This window comes from Corvus cornix, chromosome 4A (genome assembly GCF_000738735.6).
Source record: "Corvus cornix cornix isolate S_Up_H32 chromosome 4A, ASM73873v5, whole genome shotgun sequence".
NCBI classification, from domain to species: domain Eukaryota; kingdom Metazoa; phylum Chordata; class Aves; order Passeriformes; family Corvidae; genus Corvus; species Corvus cornix.
In genome coordinates this window covers 14,376,426-14,393,100 of record NC_047058.1, presented here as the reverse complement: position 1 = coordinate 14,393,100, position 16,675 = coordinate 14,376,426, and the positions used below count along the sequence as shown (strand labels likewise).

The 16,675-nt window shown below is 38.2% G+C and overlaps 1 protein-coding gene and 1 long non-coding RNA gene across 2 annotated transcripts in view; one reads left to right on the top strand and one right to left on the bottom strand.

The window, feature by feature from the left end:
- The window catches only part of LOC120412023, a 127,569-nt gene that overhangs the window by 105,621 nt on the left and 5,273 nt on the right, over positions 1–16,675 (bottom strand). The gene's annotated exons all lie outside the window — the stretch shown is intronic.
- On the top strand, positions 10,502–12,014 carry LOC104691753 (testis-specific serine/threonine-protein kinase 2-like). The gene has a single exon (XM_010403385.4). It carries the CDS (start codon positions 10,941–10,943, stop codon positions 11,934–11,936), a length of 996 nt encoding a protein of 331 aa, XP_010401687.1. The 5' UTR covers positions 10,502–10,940; the 3' UTR covers positions 11,937–12,014.

The following is a 16,675-nucleotide window of genomic DNA, read 5'->3' as shown; positions in this document are numbered from 1 at the left end:
AGTCTTTGACTGAGAAAATTACTGTATCATTTGTATGCAACATTGTGAATATCTCCAAAGAACCACAGCATTACTTATTCACAAACTAGACTGATTGATCATTAGGGAATGTCAAAATGATTTTGGGGTACTTACACTGCTGCATCAAAAACCTGGTACCAAAATTTATAATAAAGTCTGGTTCAGTCTTGCAAGGAAAAGTCACAATAAGGTCACTGTCACACCAGATCCAGCCTCAGCTCCCTGCCACAGTTTTGGTACCATTATACAACTTTGTTGTGCAAAATAGAACTACATTCATAATTGTTTCCTGAAAAGGAGCTTAATTCTTTCTAAAGCTAAAAACTAATTAGCTAACACCTACCACAGAGATGATTTTGGAGAAAAATCAATCAACACATTCAAATACAAAACAAAATTTGGGAACTTGATGATCAGGAATACACCATCAATCAGAAAGAAAATTGTCAGTGACAAAATAAAAAGATAATTTTACTACACACTGTCATGTAATTTAGTTGGTCCTTTTTTTCCCTCATTTCTTAGATTCTTTCTGTGCTTCTGATTTAGAAAGAAATGTTACAGCTACAAATACACACCAAAAATCCATCTACAGACTGCTTTAAGCATTTGCTATGATTCAAAGGGAATTAAGAATCCTTAAAAAGTCTATTTTGATTTCTTTATGTCTCTAATGCTGTGCCAAGTCTTCACAGGTGATGATTCCATTGGAATAATTATCCTGTATAATAGTGAGTTAAGTGACATAAAATTTGTATTAGGGAAAGAATGCTGATATTAGCCAATATTTACTATAGGAAAATCACTTAACAACAATTGTGACAAATTAGGTATAACTAATTCTGTGTTCTCCCCTGATTTTAGATATAATGAGACACAGCTGAATTCTGCCCAAAGGGATGTCAGTTGCCTTCCTAACAGCCTGCGAGGTAACATGGTCTTCCCCAAAGTTACCCAACATTCACATTACCCTTACATCCTCCCATGTCATGGAAAACCTGATGGATAACCTGGAAGAGAGACTTTTGCCTTGGTGTGGATTTTGTTTTCCATTTAGCAAATTTAATTCTAGGTTTTTGCTTTTTGGGTACTTTTCCTTTGATCTTCAAAACATTGCAAAAGAATTTAAGAATGTGTAAGCTCAATTGCAAACATTATGGAATTTTACCAACACCTTGTTTTCCCCCCTCATGAAAGACAGAAGATACACAGAAATACAGATAATAAATTACAGTTACAATGGAAGTTCATTTTTTTTTCCATCACTTTCATAAGTGACTCAGAGTGATACTCCCTTCTTTCTGGGTATTTGAAAGCTTATGATTTAAAAGGGGATTTAATGTTAAACATGGCAGTTCTGCAACTAAAATCAGGTCTAAGTTGTGAGTGGTAGCACTCTCAGGAGTTATTTGACTACAACTAAGGAAAAGACACTGAGAAAATCTAGTTGATAATACTAGCAATTACATGTAATTATAACACTGACTTTTTAGAAATAATCTTGCAGCTACAGACCTCTAATCCTTACAAACATAATTCATCAATGAACTAAACTGCACAGAAGTCCAAGAAGCAATTTCAGAAAGGACAAAATAAAAGGAAAAATAAGAAAATCTGTCTAATCCACATGATTTTAATGTTACCTGGAAGTTCAACATCCCCCAAACCACACCTTTCAATAAAAACATATTGTGGCCTTAGGGACACTGAGTCATTTCTATCACTGAGGGCCAATTAGCAATTTGTTCTCCCCTTAATGCAGTCAATAAGAATTTGAACAAAGAAAAGGTGTCATACACCAAACTGCTCAGAAAGTACACTGTTATTGACCTTAAATCACTCAAACCTACCAGTCAAATCAGATCTAAAAATTGATAAAAATAGTAAATAATTCTTATTTTATAAAAAACTCCATCAGAAAAGTCATTCTGACTTCAGCCAGCTGATAGAAGCAGGTGTTGACATATGTGGTCAATGACTGCATTGAAAGGATTATGCTCAATATTCTCTGCTGATGCAGTGATTGCAGGATTTGAGAGTGAAGAAGGCAGAGCCAAAATTATTTAATTATTGATTTTCCACACATGGGTTAAATTTTCCTTATTATCAGTTAATATGGGGGAGATGGAAGTTCACACAATTGGCATGAGAGCATGAAATTATGTAATAGTAAAGTAAAAAGTTTCAGGATCAGATGCTTGAAAAGCAACTTGCTGCATAACAGCTTATTCTAGAATTTCAGTCATGATTTCAGGCTCAAGAAATGCTAAGGCTCTCTGAAAAAAGGGAGAAGCTTAGAAACATGCTATGAGAAGTACACAAAGCTCAAAAAATGAGGGTCACAAAGACAATAAGAATAGTCTGTATTACCAAAAGCTTTGTAAAACACTAATTCAAGAATACAAATAACTCTGAATACCTAAGGGACCACCTGCTTCCAAAATGAAGCCTGTTTCATTATGACAGAAAAATACTGAAAAAAATTCAAAGAATAAAAATTTCATGATTAACAGTATTTTTTTCAGAGCTCTGAGGGATAACTTGTGGAATGTAGCAGCTTTTATTTTTAATTCAGTGCACTTCAGATCAGATCTTGGGCCCTCAAGCAACAAAGAGAGACCGGAAAATAATAAAACAGTAAAAAAATTTGCACATAGCCACCTCAATAATTCAACCATCAGAAAATGCCACTTGCTGTCTCTTCCATCTCAGATGGGACACAAACTCAGGCCTGCAGTTCAGCTTGGCAGGAATTTCCTGCATCTATGTTTAGTTCTACATTAAGATGATTAACACTGTGATACTCCTTATAATCCATATGCCATTTTCAACACATCACATTCATGCTTGGTGCTTGTTGTTTCATTTCTTTGCATTTAATTTGTGGCCTTTGTCCATATGAGCTGTCTACAGAAATGCAAAGACCTAAGGAGAGGTGAGAAATGCAGCCCTGGTGCAATCCAGACTCCAACGAGCAATCACCAGGGCAACAGCATCTGCTTACATCCTTCAGTGTAGCAGTTTCCCTGGAATGAAGGGATACAGCATAATTTATCTGACTCACAGGTATTTATATCTCCTCATTACCCACCAGAGTCTACATCCTGTTTTTACTGTTTAAAATAATGGAGGGTAAAACACAGTCACTGCTTAAAAAAAAAAAAAAAATTGCAAATTTTGGATTTGAGGTATTAAAATATCAAATGAAGTGGGATACAGGAAAAAAACTACTTTCAAGTCCTTAGAAACAATATTTCATATTGTACATGGTGACTTCTACCCTGAGTGATTTAATGTGCTTTGATCTATAACTATGAACTAGGATGAACAAAAACGCTGACTTGCAAATTACCCGTAGGGATAGTTAATCATTTCCAAAAATTCATGTCACTGATTTCAGCAACTTTCAGACTGTTAAGTACACATTCAAGTAAATTTTTTCTTTAAACTAATGTTTCTTTAAGCTAATGTTTGTCTCTACATCATCATTTTGGACAGTTCTAAACACAGCTCAGACACTAACCCATCCTTCATATCCTTTAAACAATTAGTTGCCCACCCTCTGCTGTCACTTTTTTTACTGTATGAAAGCATCTTGTTTGACAATTATTTTTATGATGATAATTTTTTTATTGGTAATGTCATTTTTTTTTCCACAATCTCCGAATTTTTTTTGCAAAAGTCTCTCAAAAAATAATTGCACAAGTATCAAACCAATAATTGGGGTTTATTGGAAGGATTTAACTTGTTAGTTCCAGTATTCCTTAATATTATTCCTTCTGATTCAGGTCATCACACTGCTGCTCTCTGCTGTCTGTAAGAAGAATCCAGATGAAATTATTACAGATATGACATTCATTTTCGGCTCTATAAAACACGTATATACACCACAAATTTTTCATTTCTAATTTTGCTTTCTTACTAAAATCAAATCTAATTTTAACTGGCAAGAAAATCCACGTAATTGCAAATAGCATGAGTTAAACATGAGAAGAATCAGAAGGTTTTGCAATGCAGTTGCACTCACACTTGAATTTTGTACAAACCATGAAATATACGTCCTTGTTTGGTTCCACCTTTAGTCCCTAATTCTTTATCTCTGTTTTACCATGATCTGATAAAAAAATTCATTCAACAAATACTTTTCAGTATGTAATGAATGGGTAATTAGGTCCAAATTTTCACACTGCAAGTGATCTCTGCAGAGGTTAACTTCAAAATTGTACAGAGAATACAGCTGTCACTTAACAGTAGTTTGCATATTTTCCATCATGACAAGGCAGAAAATGAAACTTTTAAGAACAGGAAATCCCTAAACAGCTCGAAGATTTAACAATAGAAGATGAAAAACACCACCATTCTTGTATGATTTTTAAAATGGATGATTTGAAGTCATTAGAATGAATATACATCTAGGGCAGGAATTCTCCTAAAGTCAAAAATCTTTCACAGTAAGACTTTATATTGAGCTGGGTGCTCCTACCTATAGTTTAAGAAGAAATGCTGTATAAGAAAGAGAAAACAATTCTTGTCAACTGATGGCACAATCCCTGATAGATGTAATTGTGTGAATATATTATCAGGTACAGGTCCAAAACCCTTACAAGTACAGCAACATTTGTGAGAACATAGGTTTAGCCTGTAGTAAGAAAAATTATGTAAGTGAAAACTTGACATTTTACAGAAAGTGGGCTTAGGTGTTCCCTAGTCCTATGGCTTTATTCTCCTGAGATTCAGTTTATGCTGCCCCTTTTCCTCTGCCCATCATTTATCATTTCATTTCTATTGTACCACCCATGGCCTCCTGAATAAAACCCTTCAGAATCCTGAAAATCTGAAGTTATGCCTAATTATATGTGCAACACCAAACAGAAGCACAGCTACAACAGAAGTTGTGAATCTATTTTTGCATGGGTATATCAGAGATATTCTGATTTAAAGTTTGGCTGGAAACACAGTGAGCCTATTTAGATTTTGGCCTCTTGCTCCAAAATCCCTTCATCCATTTTATTTAGGAAGCTTCTTCTGTTCCAGTTCCTGATACGATGGGGAAAAGGGCCTCTATAAATGCCTGAAAAAACACCAACAAAAACAACTCACAAATACAAAATTTTCTGCATTCTGAGTTAACAATAGCAGCTGGACTGTCCCCAACACATGGATGGGATTAGTCAGTCTTCCAGGTGCTCATGGCTACAAGCAATAAACAAAACTGTCTTAATTACGATTTAACATAAATTAGGATTAGCATACCCAGGAAGGCTTAGTGGGTTATCAGCAGCATGCATTTTACCTAAGCTAGCATTTTGTGTGCTCTCAGTTATACCATCTGTTTATCTCCTTGCGTAGGTTGACTCTGACAAAAGGATTTCATGACAGGTAAGGCGGGATTTCTCAAACTCTCTATGGAGTCTAAATCTAACAGTGTTACCACCCAAGCAGCCAGGTATTTCATCCAGCACGTGGGATTTATTTTTAATTAAACTGTTTATTTTCAATTTAAATGCCTAAAAAAAGCCCTAACATACTTTGAAGAAAATGTTCCCCAAGTAGTGGTCAATACCTGTGACTATTTCACAGAAACAGTCTGTTCTCATTTTGTTTTTATGCAACATTCTTATGAAACCTGGACTATTTTCACCCAAGATAGTTACAGCACGTACTTATTCAAAGTACTGTATTCATAAGCAAAGCATTAAGGAAATTAAAAAATGACTTTTCTAGTGTTCTTAAACTCATAAGTGACTAACCTAAAACACAAGTATGTTTCTGTAAAAATTGCTTGAAATTTTTCTTTTCTTTTTTCTTTTTGCTTGTTTTTGAGTCTTAATTCACTGAATTTTAGTTGTGGAAAACTATTTTGATAGGTCCTAGAATATAAAGTCTTGTCAGTCCAGAGAAAAGACATGCACAACATCCAAGTGGAGAAGGACATGAAATCCAAGAATTTCAACTCATCCCTAATTCCCAAAGACTCAACTTTGGGTAACCAAAAAAAAAGCATTCCCCTCACTAAGATTAGCAATTTGCTTTTCAGTTTAGCCATTCTTGCCAGATTCAGCCAAAATATGATGAATGGCTTTGGCAGAGTTGTCATCACCAGGATGTCAACATTTTCACATGAATATCAGCAACTTCAGCTCTCCTACAACCCAGAACTACAGAGGAGAACAGAAAGCCATGGAGAAGCCAGACCACACATTGCAACTCTACATCAGGACTTGCACATAAGATGTTGTACTTTAGGAACACAAAAACCCACATAAGCAAGGTTGGAATTAAAAGTCAAGACAAAGTTTTTATCTCCAGAGATGTTTTACACAAATAAATCACATTTTAGAGTTCCTGCAGACATTGATAAATATTCCAGGAAGTTGCCAAGAAATAATTTGATGCCTGCAGAGTACTTCCCATGACAATACTCTAAAAAATCCATTAAATTTATTGCATGATAATTCTTCCATATTAGAAAACCAGGACAAATGTGTTGTGAAATCTCTATGAAAAGAAATCATAAATACTAAAAATCAATACCTAATTCTGGTAAGGCTGGAAAATGCTTTCAACACTCTCATGGTTAAACCCAAGATGGCAACTGAGGCCACACAGCCTCTCACTCACTTTACCCTGGTAGGCTGGGGAGTGAATAAAAAAAACCACATGGATTGAGATAAAGGCAGTTTAACAGGTGAAGCAAACGCCATGTGCACAAGCAAGGTGAACCAAGGGATTCATTCCCCACTTCCCAGGGCAGGCAGGTGTTCAGCATCCCCAGGACAGCAGGGCTCCATCACCTGTAATGGTGACTTGGGAAGACAAACACCATCACTCCAAATGCCCCCCCTTGCTCCTCCTCCCCAGCTTTTATATGCTGAGCGTGGTGCCATATGGTCTGGGATATCCCCTGGGTCAGTTGGGGTTGGCTGTCCTGGCTGTGTCCCCTCCCAGCTCCTTGTGCCCCCCAGCCTCTCTCTGGTGGGGTGGGTGAGGAGCAGGAAAGGCCTTGGCTCTGGGTAAATGCTGCTCAGTGATAACAAAAACAGCCCTGAATTAGCAACAGAATCCAAAACATAGGCCAATACCAGCTACTATGAAGAAAATTTACTCTACCCCAGCCAAAACCAGCACAAATATTATTTTAAAAATGTATTATCAGCATAATCACTAAACTTCAAAGGTAGATATCTGATGCAAAAAAAAAAGAAAAAAATAGAAGTGTTTTTTAAAAAAGGAACTTAAGGTGGTGTGGGGGTGAGGTCCTGGCAGCTTTGGACCCTTGTCTTCCATAATGAATTCTATTCAAGAAAAAAATATGCTCCAGGTACCCAGCTGTCTTGGGGTGACCTTATGATGTGTATCCCATATCGCTGCCTATGCCCAGAAATTAATTATTGGCCTTTCTATGCCTCTGAACTGAGCCTGAGAGGGGGAAGAAAAAACTGAGCAAAACTTTCTCAAAGCAGTTTGAAACTTGTTCAAGGTCACATAAAGATAGCAGGTTTTTTTTTCCAGCTGGGGCAGGGGGGAGCGAGGAAGCACCCAGCTGGCAGCTTTTCCAGTCAGCTTTTGGCCAGTTTTGTTCCAGTTCCTTGTTCTCTGGAGAGAGGCTGAGAGCTGAACTTTTCCTTCTCTGGAATTTCGGATTTTCTCCCTTTTCTACTGGACTGCCTGATTGCTGTAACATCAGAGCACATCGGGAGGACTTTCCACCGGGCACAGAGGGCCTGGCCCTGGGCCAAGCCCCAGCTCCGAGGAGACCAAAGGGAGGACTCGAACACTTTCCCAGGTTTTTCCTCTACAGCGAAAGATTTTACCATTTAACATTATTTTCCTTTCCCGTGTGCTTGTTAAATAAATAGTTTTATCTTCTTCACTTTCCTTCGAGGAAAATTTATTTTTTTTCCCGAACCTGGTGGGGGGAGGGGTGGTTGTGCCTTCTCTCAGAGTATATATATATTTCTAAATTTGGCCAAACCGGAACACCAGCTTTTATAAAATGGTGCTGTACAACTATAAAAAATATCTCTAGGCAGAAGATTTAGCATGCAAGGAATACTCATCCAGGGCTTAAAATGTGTCTGCCTTCTAGCTATTCTCCCCACTGTCAGTGTGCCATACGGTTCCTATTGTACCAATCCCTGATCCAGTGTTAAGCATCTGATTTTTGAGATACTGCTGGTACACTTGGGCCACACTGATGCAGTGGGGATTTCAGTGCTCTCCCTCTCCATCACCTGACCTAAGAGGTTTATGAAAGAGGATGACAGCAGAGCAGGAAGAATAAAGAAAGCAACAGACTACCAGGTCTGTCTGAGGGATGAAGATTCCAACAACTCCATGTGCACAACATGTACAGGAAGGGTTGGTTTCCTTTGTTATTTAAGACCAAATATAACTTAAGTAACTAAAGAGGAAACTACTGAATTGCTTCTGCCAGATGTAATGAACTAATAGTTTGCTCTTTCCCCTTTGGATTCAGAATGAATTCTTGGCCTATATTGGCATTTCTCTCACTGGAAAATTTAATTTGCATTATTAAAGCCCTGAGTCTATTACATTTGCAACTGACACAGATGGGCACCAGAAAAAAACTCTGTATAATTTTGGTAAATTTGTTAATATTGATGATTCTAAGTACTATTCAAAATTCTAATTAAACACCAATAAGCTGCTTTAGCTAAAGAGAACCTTAAATTAACACCAACAGAGACAAAAAATGTATTTCACTGATAATAGATCTGACTTCTCACTTAGATTTTGATTAAGTTTAAGCACATTTAGCATCGGAGGAATTAACTGCTTTGCTGAATATAGATCCTCTCTCTTAATCCATTGGTTCCACGGTGACATTATGACTGATTGTACAGAGCAGGGAACAAATACCTACCACTCTCCAGACCCACTGCCTGTGACAACACCAGCAGTCAATTACTCAAAAAAATTATGTGTAAGTTGATGCACTTGGATTTGACACTCAATTTTGTCTTAATTTATATTAATAGTAAAAATGTGAGCATTCCCATAAAAACATGATCATTCCCTTAAATTACTGTAAGAAAAAACTGTAGTAGTACTGTTAATACTATCACATAGGTCTGGTGGAAATCACTGCTTAACAATTTCAGTAAAATTACTGTTTTTCTGCATCCCTTTGTATAAATTTCAAAAGAATGTCTATAAGAAGATACACAAACATCAGGTAGAGCACAGATGATACATTTTGGGTACCTTGCACCAAATATAAAAATGTCTAGATGCAAGACAGATTTCCTAAAGAATTAACAGGCAGACATGAAGATAAGCCATCTACACTAAAAGTTGGAGTGGTTTTAAGCATGAGTAGCTGATATGAGGCTATCCAACATTTAATACAAGGCCACATTTTTATTTACACTTGAAAAGAACCAATTAAATTAATGTCCTGGAAACAACTACATGTAATAGCCCACTGTAAATCTTTATGCATTCTTGCGTGTATTTTAAAGACTTTTCTTCTTCTTTGTTCTTTCCAATGTCATCACAATAATATATGCCTTCCCTCTCACAGTTCAGATATTGGCTGCACCCTCAGGACAGACAGAGGCATGATACTGAATAGTTAAACCTGTTATTTGAAATTATTGTAACTTCCATGCCCTTAAGAAAATTTGCTCTGGAATAACATCAGGGAGTTGCTCTTTTCCCCTTCTCCAAAAATTTTCCCTTCATTTGTGGCTGTTGAAAGACTGAAACAAAAACATGCAGAGCAGCATGTGCTAAATATCTACTACAAATCCTCCTTAAAACAAAAGACTTGATGCAATAAGAACATACATCACTTAACATGGAAAAAAAAAAAAAGGTTTAATCCCTTGAGAACTACTATCATTCCAAACTTACAGTTTAACTTTCTGGTTTGTTCACATTTGTAGTAACTTTAGTCACTCAAGAATAAAATCCTCAGTTTAAAGGAATGCCATCAATTTGAAAGCAACTCAGGGTATTTTACCTATAATCAAAGAACAGAACTACAAAATTATTATTACTGAAAGTGATTGCAGCTTTCTGTGATTTTCATTTCTTTAATCTGCTTCTGTGGCTGTACTCTGCAATGGTATTGTGGCTGATAAAAATTAACTTTTCTCTACAATTTCTTGGGAAGTTTACTAGCACTAAGTGCTAAAAGCAAGGAAAGAAAGCTGCATGTACAGGGAGATTATCTGCAGTGACTATTCTGAATTTCCATAGAATTATTGTCTTCTGAAATAAGGAAAAGACTTCCAGAATGCTCATAACAATACTGACATAAAACAATACTGAACTGGTGGGACTCCCTGGTACTCCCTGGAAGACTCAGGTCAGTCACCCTTTATTGCAATCAAACTCAACAAACAGTACTTATTAAGAAATCAGGATCTATCATACCACAAAAAAAAAAAAAAAAAAAAAAAAGAAAAGGGTTTTTGAATGCACTGCTCCACAAAGTCTCAGTTCTCACATGGTTTTTGTTATTCTCCTGAGATCCGCCAAAAATCCACAGTATATTGTAGTAATGATGTACAGTAACAGCACAACTGAAAAACAGCATTACAAAACTAAGATATAGAAACTGTCTTCCTACTCTGAAAGTCTTAAAAAGAGAAATATATGTTTGAGAAATGATCTCCATTTTCTGATTGCAATGTGCAGTCGACCACCAGTGACAGCACAGAGCAGCCAGTGACTCCGTGCTAAGTTTTGGCCTCCATGATGTCACAGAGTAGTTCCATGAAATCACAGAAAGATCCTTCCAGGGCAACTGTTCATGAGATCACACAGTAACCACCCACACACCCAGCCCAGCAGTGCCCCTGGCAGCCACCATCGGGCGTGGAGCACAGCCTACCAGCACAGGATGCACAGCAGCTCCCGCTGGGGCAGATCCCTGCAGCTCTCCCAGGATGGATGCTGTGGTGCTTAAAAAGAAGGGCTACAGCCTTGGTGACACCCTTGGAGAAGGCTCCTACGGCAAAGTGAAAGCTGCCTACAGCCACCGCCTGAAACGCAAAGTGGCCATCAAGATCATTGACAAGAAGAAAATTTCTCAGAATGTCCTGAAAAAATTTCTCCCCAGGGAAATGGAGGCTTTGATGAACCTGCAGCACCCCTCAATCATCGAAACCTATGAGATTTTTGAGACATCAGCTGGGAAAGTGTACATCGTGATGGAGCTGGGGGAAAAGGGAAGCCTCCTGAACTACCTCACTAGCCAGGGTCCGATGGACGAGAGCGTCGCTCGCACCAAGTTCCAGCAGCTGGCCTCTGCCATCAAGCATTGCCATGACTTGGACTTTGCTCACAGGGACCTGAAATGTGACAATATCCTTCTCGACAACGATCTTAACTTCAAGCTGTCAGACTTTGGCTTTTCAAAACCCTTGACTCGGGATGGAAATGGGAAAACCATTCTCAGCAGCACCTTCTGTGGGTCTCTTGCCTACTCAGCCCCTGAACTGCTCGAGCACGTTCCTTGTGACCCCAGGATTTCTGACATGTGGAGCCTGGGCATTATCCTGTATGCAATGCTCTATGCTTCACAGCCATTTGATAGCTCCAATGTCAAGGAAATGCTCCAGGTTCAGAAACAACAGAAGATTCCCTTCATCAAGTCAAAAAATATCTCTGCAGAGTGCAAGAACCTCATTGTCCACTTGCTCCACCCTGATGTGTCTCAGAGGCTGTGTATAGACAAAGTTTTGAGACATCCCTGGTTGCAGACTCCAAAACCCATGCACTGTTCCAGTCCGCGAGCTGCAGGAGGGGATGATCCCAAAGTCTGTGAGAAGAAAAGCCTGAGCAAAACCAAACAGCAAAAAAATGGGATGGCAAATCCCATTGTGTGCAAGTGTAAGGAGTGGAGGAGGAAATCAAATCCTCTTAAGGATAGTTGCCTTTAACAAGGCCACAGAGTTGGCCTAACCTGTGAACTGCATTAGTTTAAACTCACATTAAAGAGAACCTAAGATTCTGTGTCACTGCTGTGTCCCCGCTTCTGCACAGTGCACGTGAATGAAGAGTTATAACACTGCCAAAGTCAGGCCTGTGAAAGACGGGGGAACAATGAGGGAGGGAAGTTTTAGAACATATAAACAAACTGCAGAGGAGCACTTTGTTCGTAATACTTGAAGGAGGAATGTATTTCAAACATGACAAGGCAATTTTTTTTGTATCTGAATATCAGACCTGGTGCACTTTATAACAATTTATAACTATTTCAGTACTCAGACTCTTGGATTTGCCTAGATGTACATGCTTAGGAATCAAAATTTAGCTGATTTCCTCTTTTGAGTCTTTTAACAAAAAAATGTGCAATGTAAACCATTTCCTTATACTTAAAAATTAACTGGGTTACAGGTTCCTTGTACCATAACTCAGGTTTTAAGTCAAAATGAATGGGGAAAGAGTTTTCATTAATTAGCAAGGGAAGTTTTAAAAAACACAGGTCCAAACATCAGCTGCCTTTAACTGAAACTTATTGGCTGAGGAAAAGACACACATGAATAACAGATTTCTTTTTTCTGTAAGAAGAAATATTACCTTAGACATTAGAAACAAAACATCTACCTTCAATGCTACAGTTGTTTAGCCTAAAACTTAAAAAATAATGTTAATTATTTTATTTGCATTACAGTCCTGCAAGGTAGTCCTAATCAAGGATCATTTTAAAAGCCTGCAAAATAAGAAGTCTCCTGTCACAATGGTCTAATGCATTTACCTCTAGGTCCCATAGGATTGACTCAACTGGATAAGCTATGCTAGCACACATTTACAGTCCAGCCACTTCCTTCAGAAAAACATCAAAAAATGTCATGTGGGTAAAATCTGATCCCAGTGGAGACTTTGGGAGCTTTCTTACCCAATTCTTTGGTACTCAAATAATTGCCTGTCTCTAAAAGTAAAGGAAAACACATGTAATTTCATGGGTCTTTTTGACCAGAGACATCTGACCAATTATCCATCTACGAGGGTATCTATCCAGCACGTGAGAATGCCAGGCACACAAATGATGACCTATTCATAATTTGGTATTGCTTAGAAAGGGTCAGGCTACTATGTTTAACTCTTTATAAAGCAGAGACAAAGCAAAGATGAAGTGCTACTGAAAAGTAGCAAAGTGTCAAAAAGGACTCTATCATACAATTTGACAAGATAAAAATTATATTTACCCATTATTTCACCCATTACTCTTTACAGAAAATATGCTGTTTCCATCAAAATATTATGCTAAAATATCAAACATAAAATACTGCTATCGACAAAGCCATCAAATAAAAAAACACTGACCATAATTACAAGCTATTATTTCCTTTTAGTAAGTGTGGGCAATAAATCTATTCTGGGGAAGAAAACTTTTTGCTTAATAAAATGAGAGGTTATTGTTGATGCTATCAAATGCACTCTGGAACAATTACAAACCTTACTCTGAATAGTCTTCTACCTCAGAGAGTGAATTAAAAGATGGATTGTACAAACATCCATTCAGCAGAGCTCTTACTATCCTAAATAATCCAGGGAGACACTAAGCCAGATCCAGCTCTAATTAACACTCATTGCTAGTGGCAGGAGAACATTAATAAGATGCATTTCCACTGCCACACGTTTAGAAGCCACAGCCATTGAAAAGGACACTTGGACTAACAAAATGGAGCTTATGAATTCTTTCAGATAGCAATTCAATTGGAAACTTAAAGATATAGCTTATTATTGTATTGTTTTCATTGATTTAACCTGGGACCAAAACACAGTAGTAAAAAGAAGCTGAAGCCATGGAAGATATTTTCCTATTCTATCTTTGCCATTTATGTGAAGTTTGAGTTACCAGACACCTGATACAAGAGGACACAAGGTGATAGGAAATGCTCACATGGAATGTACCACAAAGAGCATGTGGCTCCTCATCCCAGTGTACTGGCAGCTCCTTGGACAGGATCATGAGCCTCCACACTGTGATGCATATTCATATCCAGACTACTGCTACATCTCAGGCAGTTCAGCCACATTCTTATTTCCAGTTGTGTGTCTGTGGCCAAAATATGTCTAAGTACACAGTCAAAATCAAAAGGCAGGACAGCTCCCTTACCCAGAGGCCATCCCAGCTGAATTTATTACAGATGTGAGCCACTCTCTTGTGTAGATTGTATAGAAGAAATACCTGAGATGTGTCTAAGGAGGATGTATTTTGCAGTTCTGGTTTACTTGGGAATTCAGTTTTATTCCAATCCTTTCAGTAAGACAGGGCTTGTCATTGAAAACAAACATAAATGAGTCGTAAAAATCTTCAAGAGAAAGAGGACCTATGAACTGTATTGGTGAATATCACAACAAAAACCAGGCACACTAAAAACACAATTTCTATTGAATGCAGTAAATGGGGTAAAATGTGTCCTGCTATAACTGTCAAAATGACAGTGGGTTTACTTTAATTAAAGATAAGAGAATCATATATTTACTATGGCTGGAAAAGACCTCTAAGATCTCTGAGCCCAACCATTAAATCAACACTGCCAGGTCCACCACTAACCATGTCCCCAAGCACCTCATCTATACACTTTTTGAAAACTTCCAGGGGTAGTGATTCCACCATTTCCTTGGGCAGCCCATTCCAATGCTTGAGCACCCTTTCAGTGAAGAAATTTTTGCTGATATCCAGTCTAAGCCTTCACTGGCACATCCTTCCTCTTGTCCTATTGCCCACTACCTAAGGGAAGACCGATCCTCCCCTGACTACAGGCACTTGTAGAGAGTTTTGAGGTCCCTCCCCACAAGCCTCCTTTCCTCCAGTCTAAATAACCCCAGTTAACTCAGTTGCTTCTCAGTTCCCTCAGCCTCTATTTCCTCCAATTTAAAGAGGAATCAATACCACGTACCTAGTATTGGTGAATGAAAACGGAGATTGTTGCAATCACTAATGTTTCAGATAAAAATTTAATTTGCACTTTCCTCTACACATTACAAGTGATTGAGTTTTAGAATCATCTTTTCCTTAGCCAGAAGTGTCCACACTTTCCTATCTTATATTGTTGGCACTTAAAATTAATGGTTTTTATCTAAAAGATACAGCAGTCATAATAAATGTTTAAGGTAACTATTTAAATTTTGGCTGTATTAACATTACAATGTAAAGAATCCTAATTTTGCCTCAATAAATCAAAGATTAAACTCACTCAGACATTTTATCTTGCTTGCCCTTAGAATAGTTAAAGAATTTCACTTTAAATATGAGTAATATGTCTTCATTTTATGAGCTTTGTTCATTTCCACAGATTTAGTTTGAAAATAAAATTATTTCTAGTACTTACTGGAATGCTGCTAATGAAACTATTGAATTAAAATTTTTTGTCTATATCTAAAAATCACTTGAACTCATTTGGAGGGGTTGGATTCTTAAACGAGGACCTGCCTCAATTTATGCTCCTTGCTATGGCACTCAGAGCCATATGAACCATCATGGACATTCCATTAAAAAATAAGGTTCAGAAAGTTACAATTTGTCAAAAATTCTCAGTACTATCCCTTGAAATACCATGCATAATATTGACTGAAGTATATTTTAAGACTCAACTTCACAATGAAATTTTGTAAGATTTCTTTCCGATTCCAGCAAGAGTCTTTAGTTCAATGAGAATTAATTGTTTTGCTTACACAGATACTGTTTCCAAAATAAACCCTCTAAACAGGATCACAATGATCTCTGTAGAGCCTTTGGAAGTGCTTCAAACCAAAAGATTCCGGTGGATAACTTTGCTGGTAGTACAAAATGGTTTGATTTGGTGGCATTGCAGGCAGACACCCACACCAATTTGACCAAGAACACAGTGTCCAGGACAGCACATCCATATCCCGGGATATCACTGCATTTTCCCTACACAGGCTGTATGTTTAATTTGCTGGTTGTGTGACGTGTGCTGTCCCCCTCCCTGCCCTAACAACCAGTGGGGCTCTGGCGCCTGCATCCTGGGGACTCTGGGGACAGATGGCTTCACGGCAGCCAAGGGCTGTCTGGAACGGTGACCCAGACGTCTTGCCACTATGCAAATATCACCATCAGTCAATCATTTTATTATAAATAGTGGACAGCCCAGGGCCCACTGAGCTCTCCCGCATGGCAGTGGCTGCACTCCAGGAGCTCCCCTTGAGTAGGGACCCCTCTCAAGGTTACCCCTCAAGGCTGAAAAATTCCTTGCCACAACAGAGCCTCAGTAAGTGATCAATAGCTTAGTAATGTTTGAAATCTTAGCTAGGTGATACAGAGGATTGACTGTGCACATAAACTCCTCTGAACAGAAACCACTGATCAAGTCTGAGTCTAGGACTGGATCCAGCTGCAGTCTGAGAAGGAGTTTAGAAAGCAAGGTGGTCCTTCCTGAACCTCATGACTCAATGGGAGGGTCTCCCTGACAGCTTCTTCTGACCTTGTCCTTTAGGCAGCAAATAGTCAAGTGTACCTTGTTAAAGCACTCTCACATTTACCATCTAATTTTGTTACCTCGCTGTTTTACATCAAGGTTTACTGCTGCTTCTGTCTCAAGTGGAGTGCTTCACTCCATTCATGACAATATGCAATGGGTAGAGAGAACAGGTGAAAGGGGTTAACAGAGCAGCACTGGGGGGAGCAAACATTGGAGGGAATAAACAT

Bases quoted from the DNA above. Each gene is read 5' to 3' on its own strand.
- LOC104691753 (XM_010403385.4), top strand. From the start codon at position 10,941: ATGGATGCTGTGGTGCTTAAAAAGAAGGGCTACAGCCTTGGTGACACC.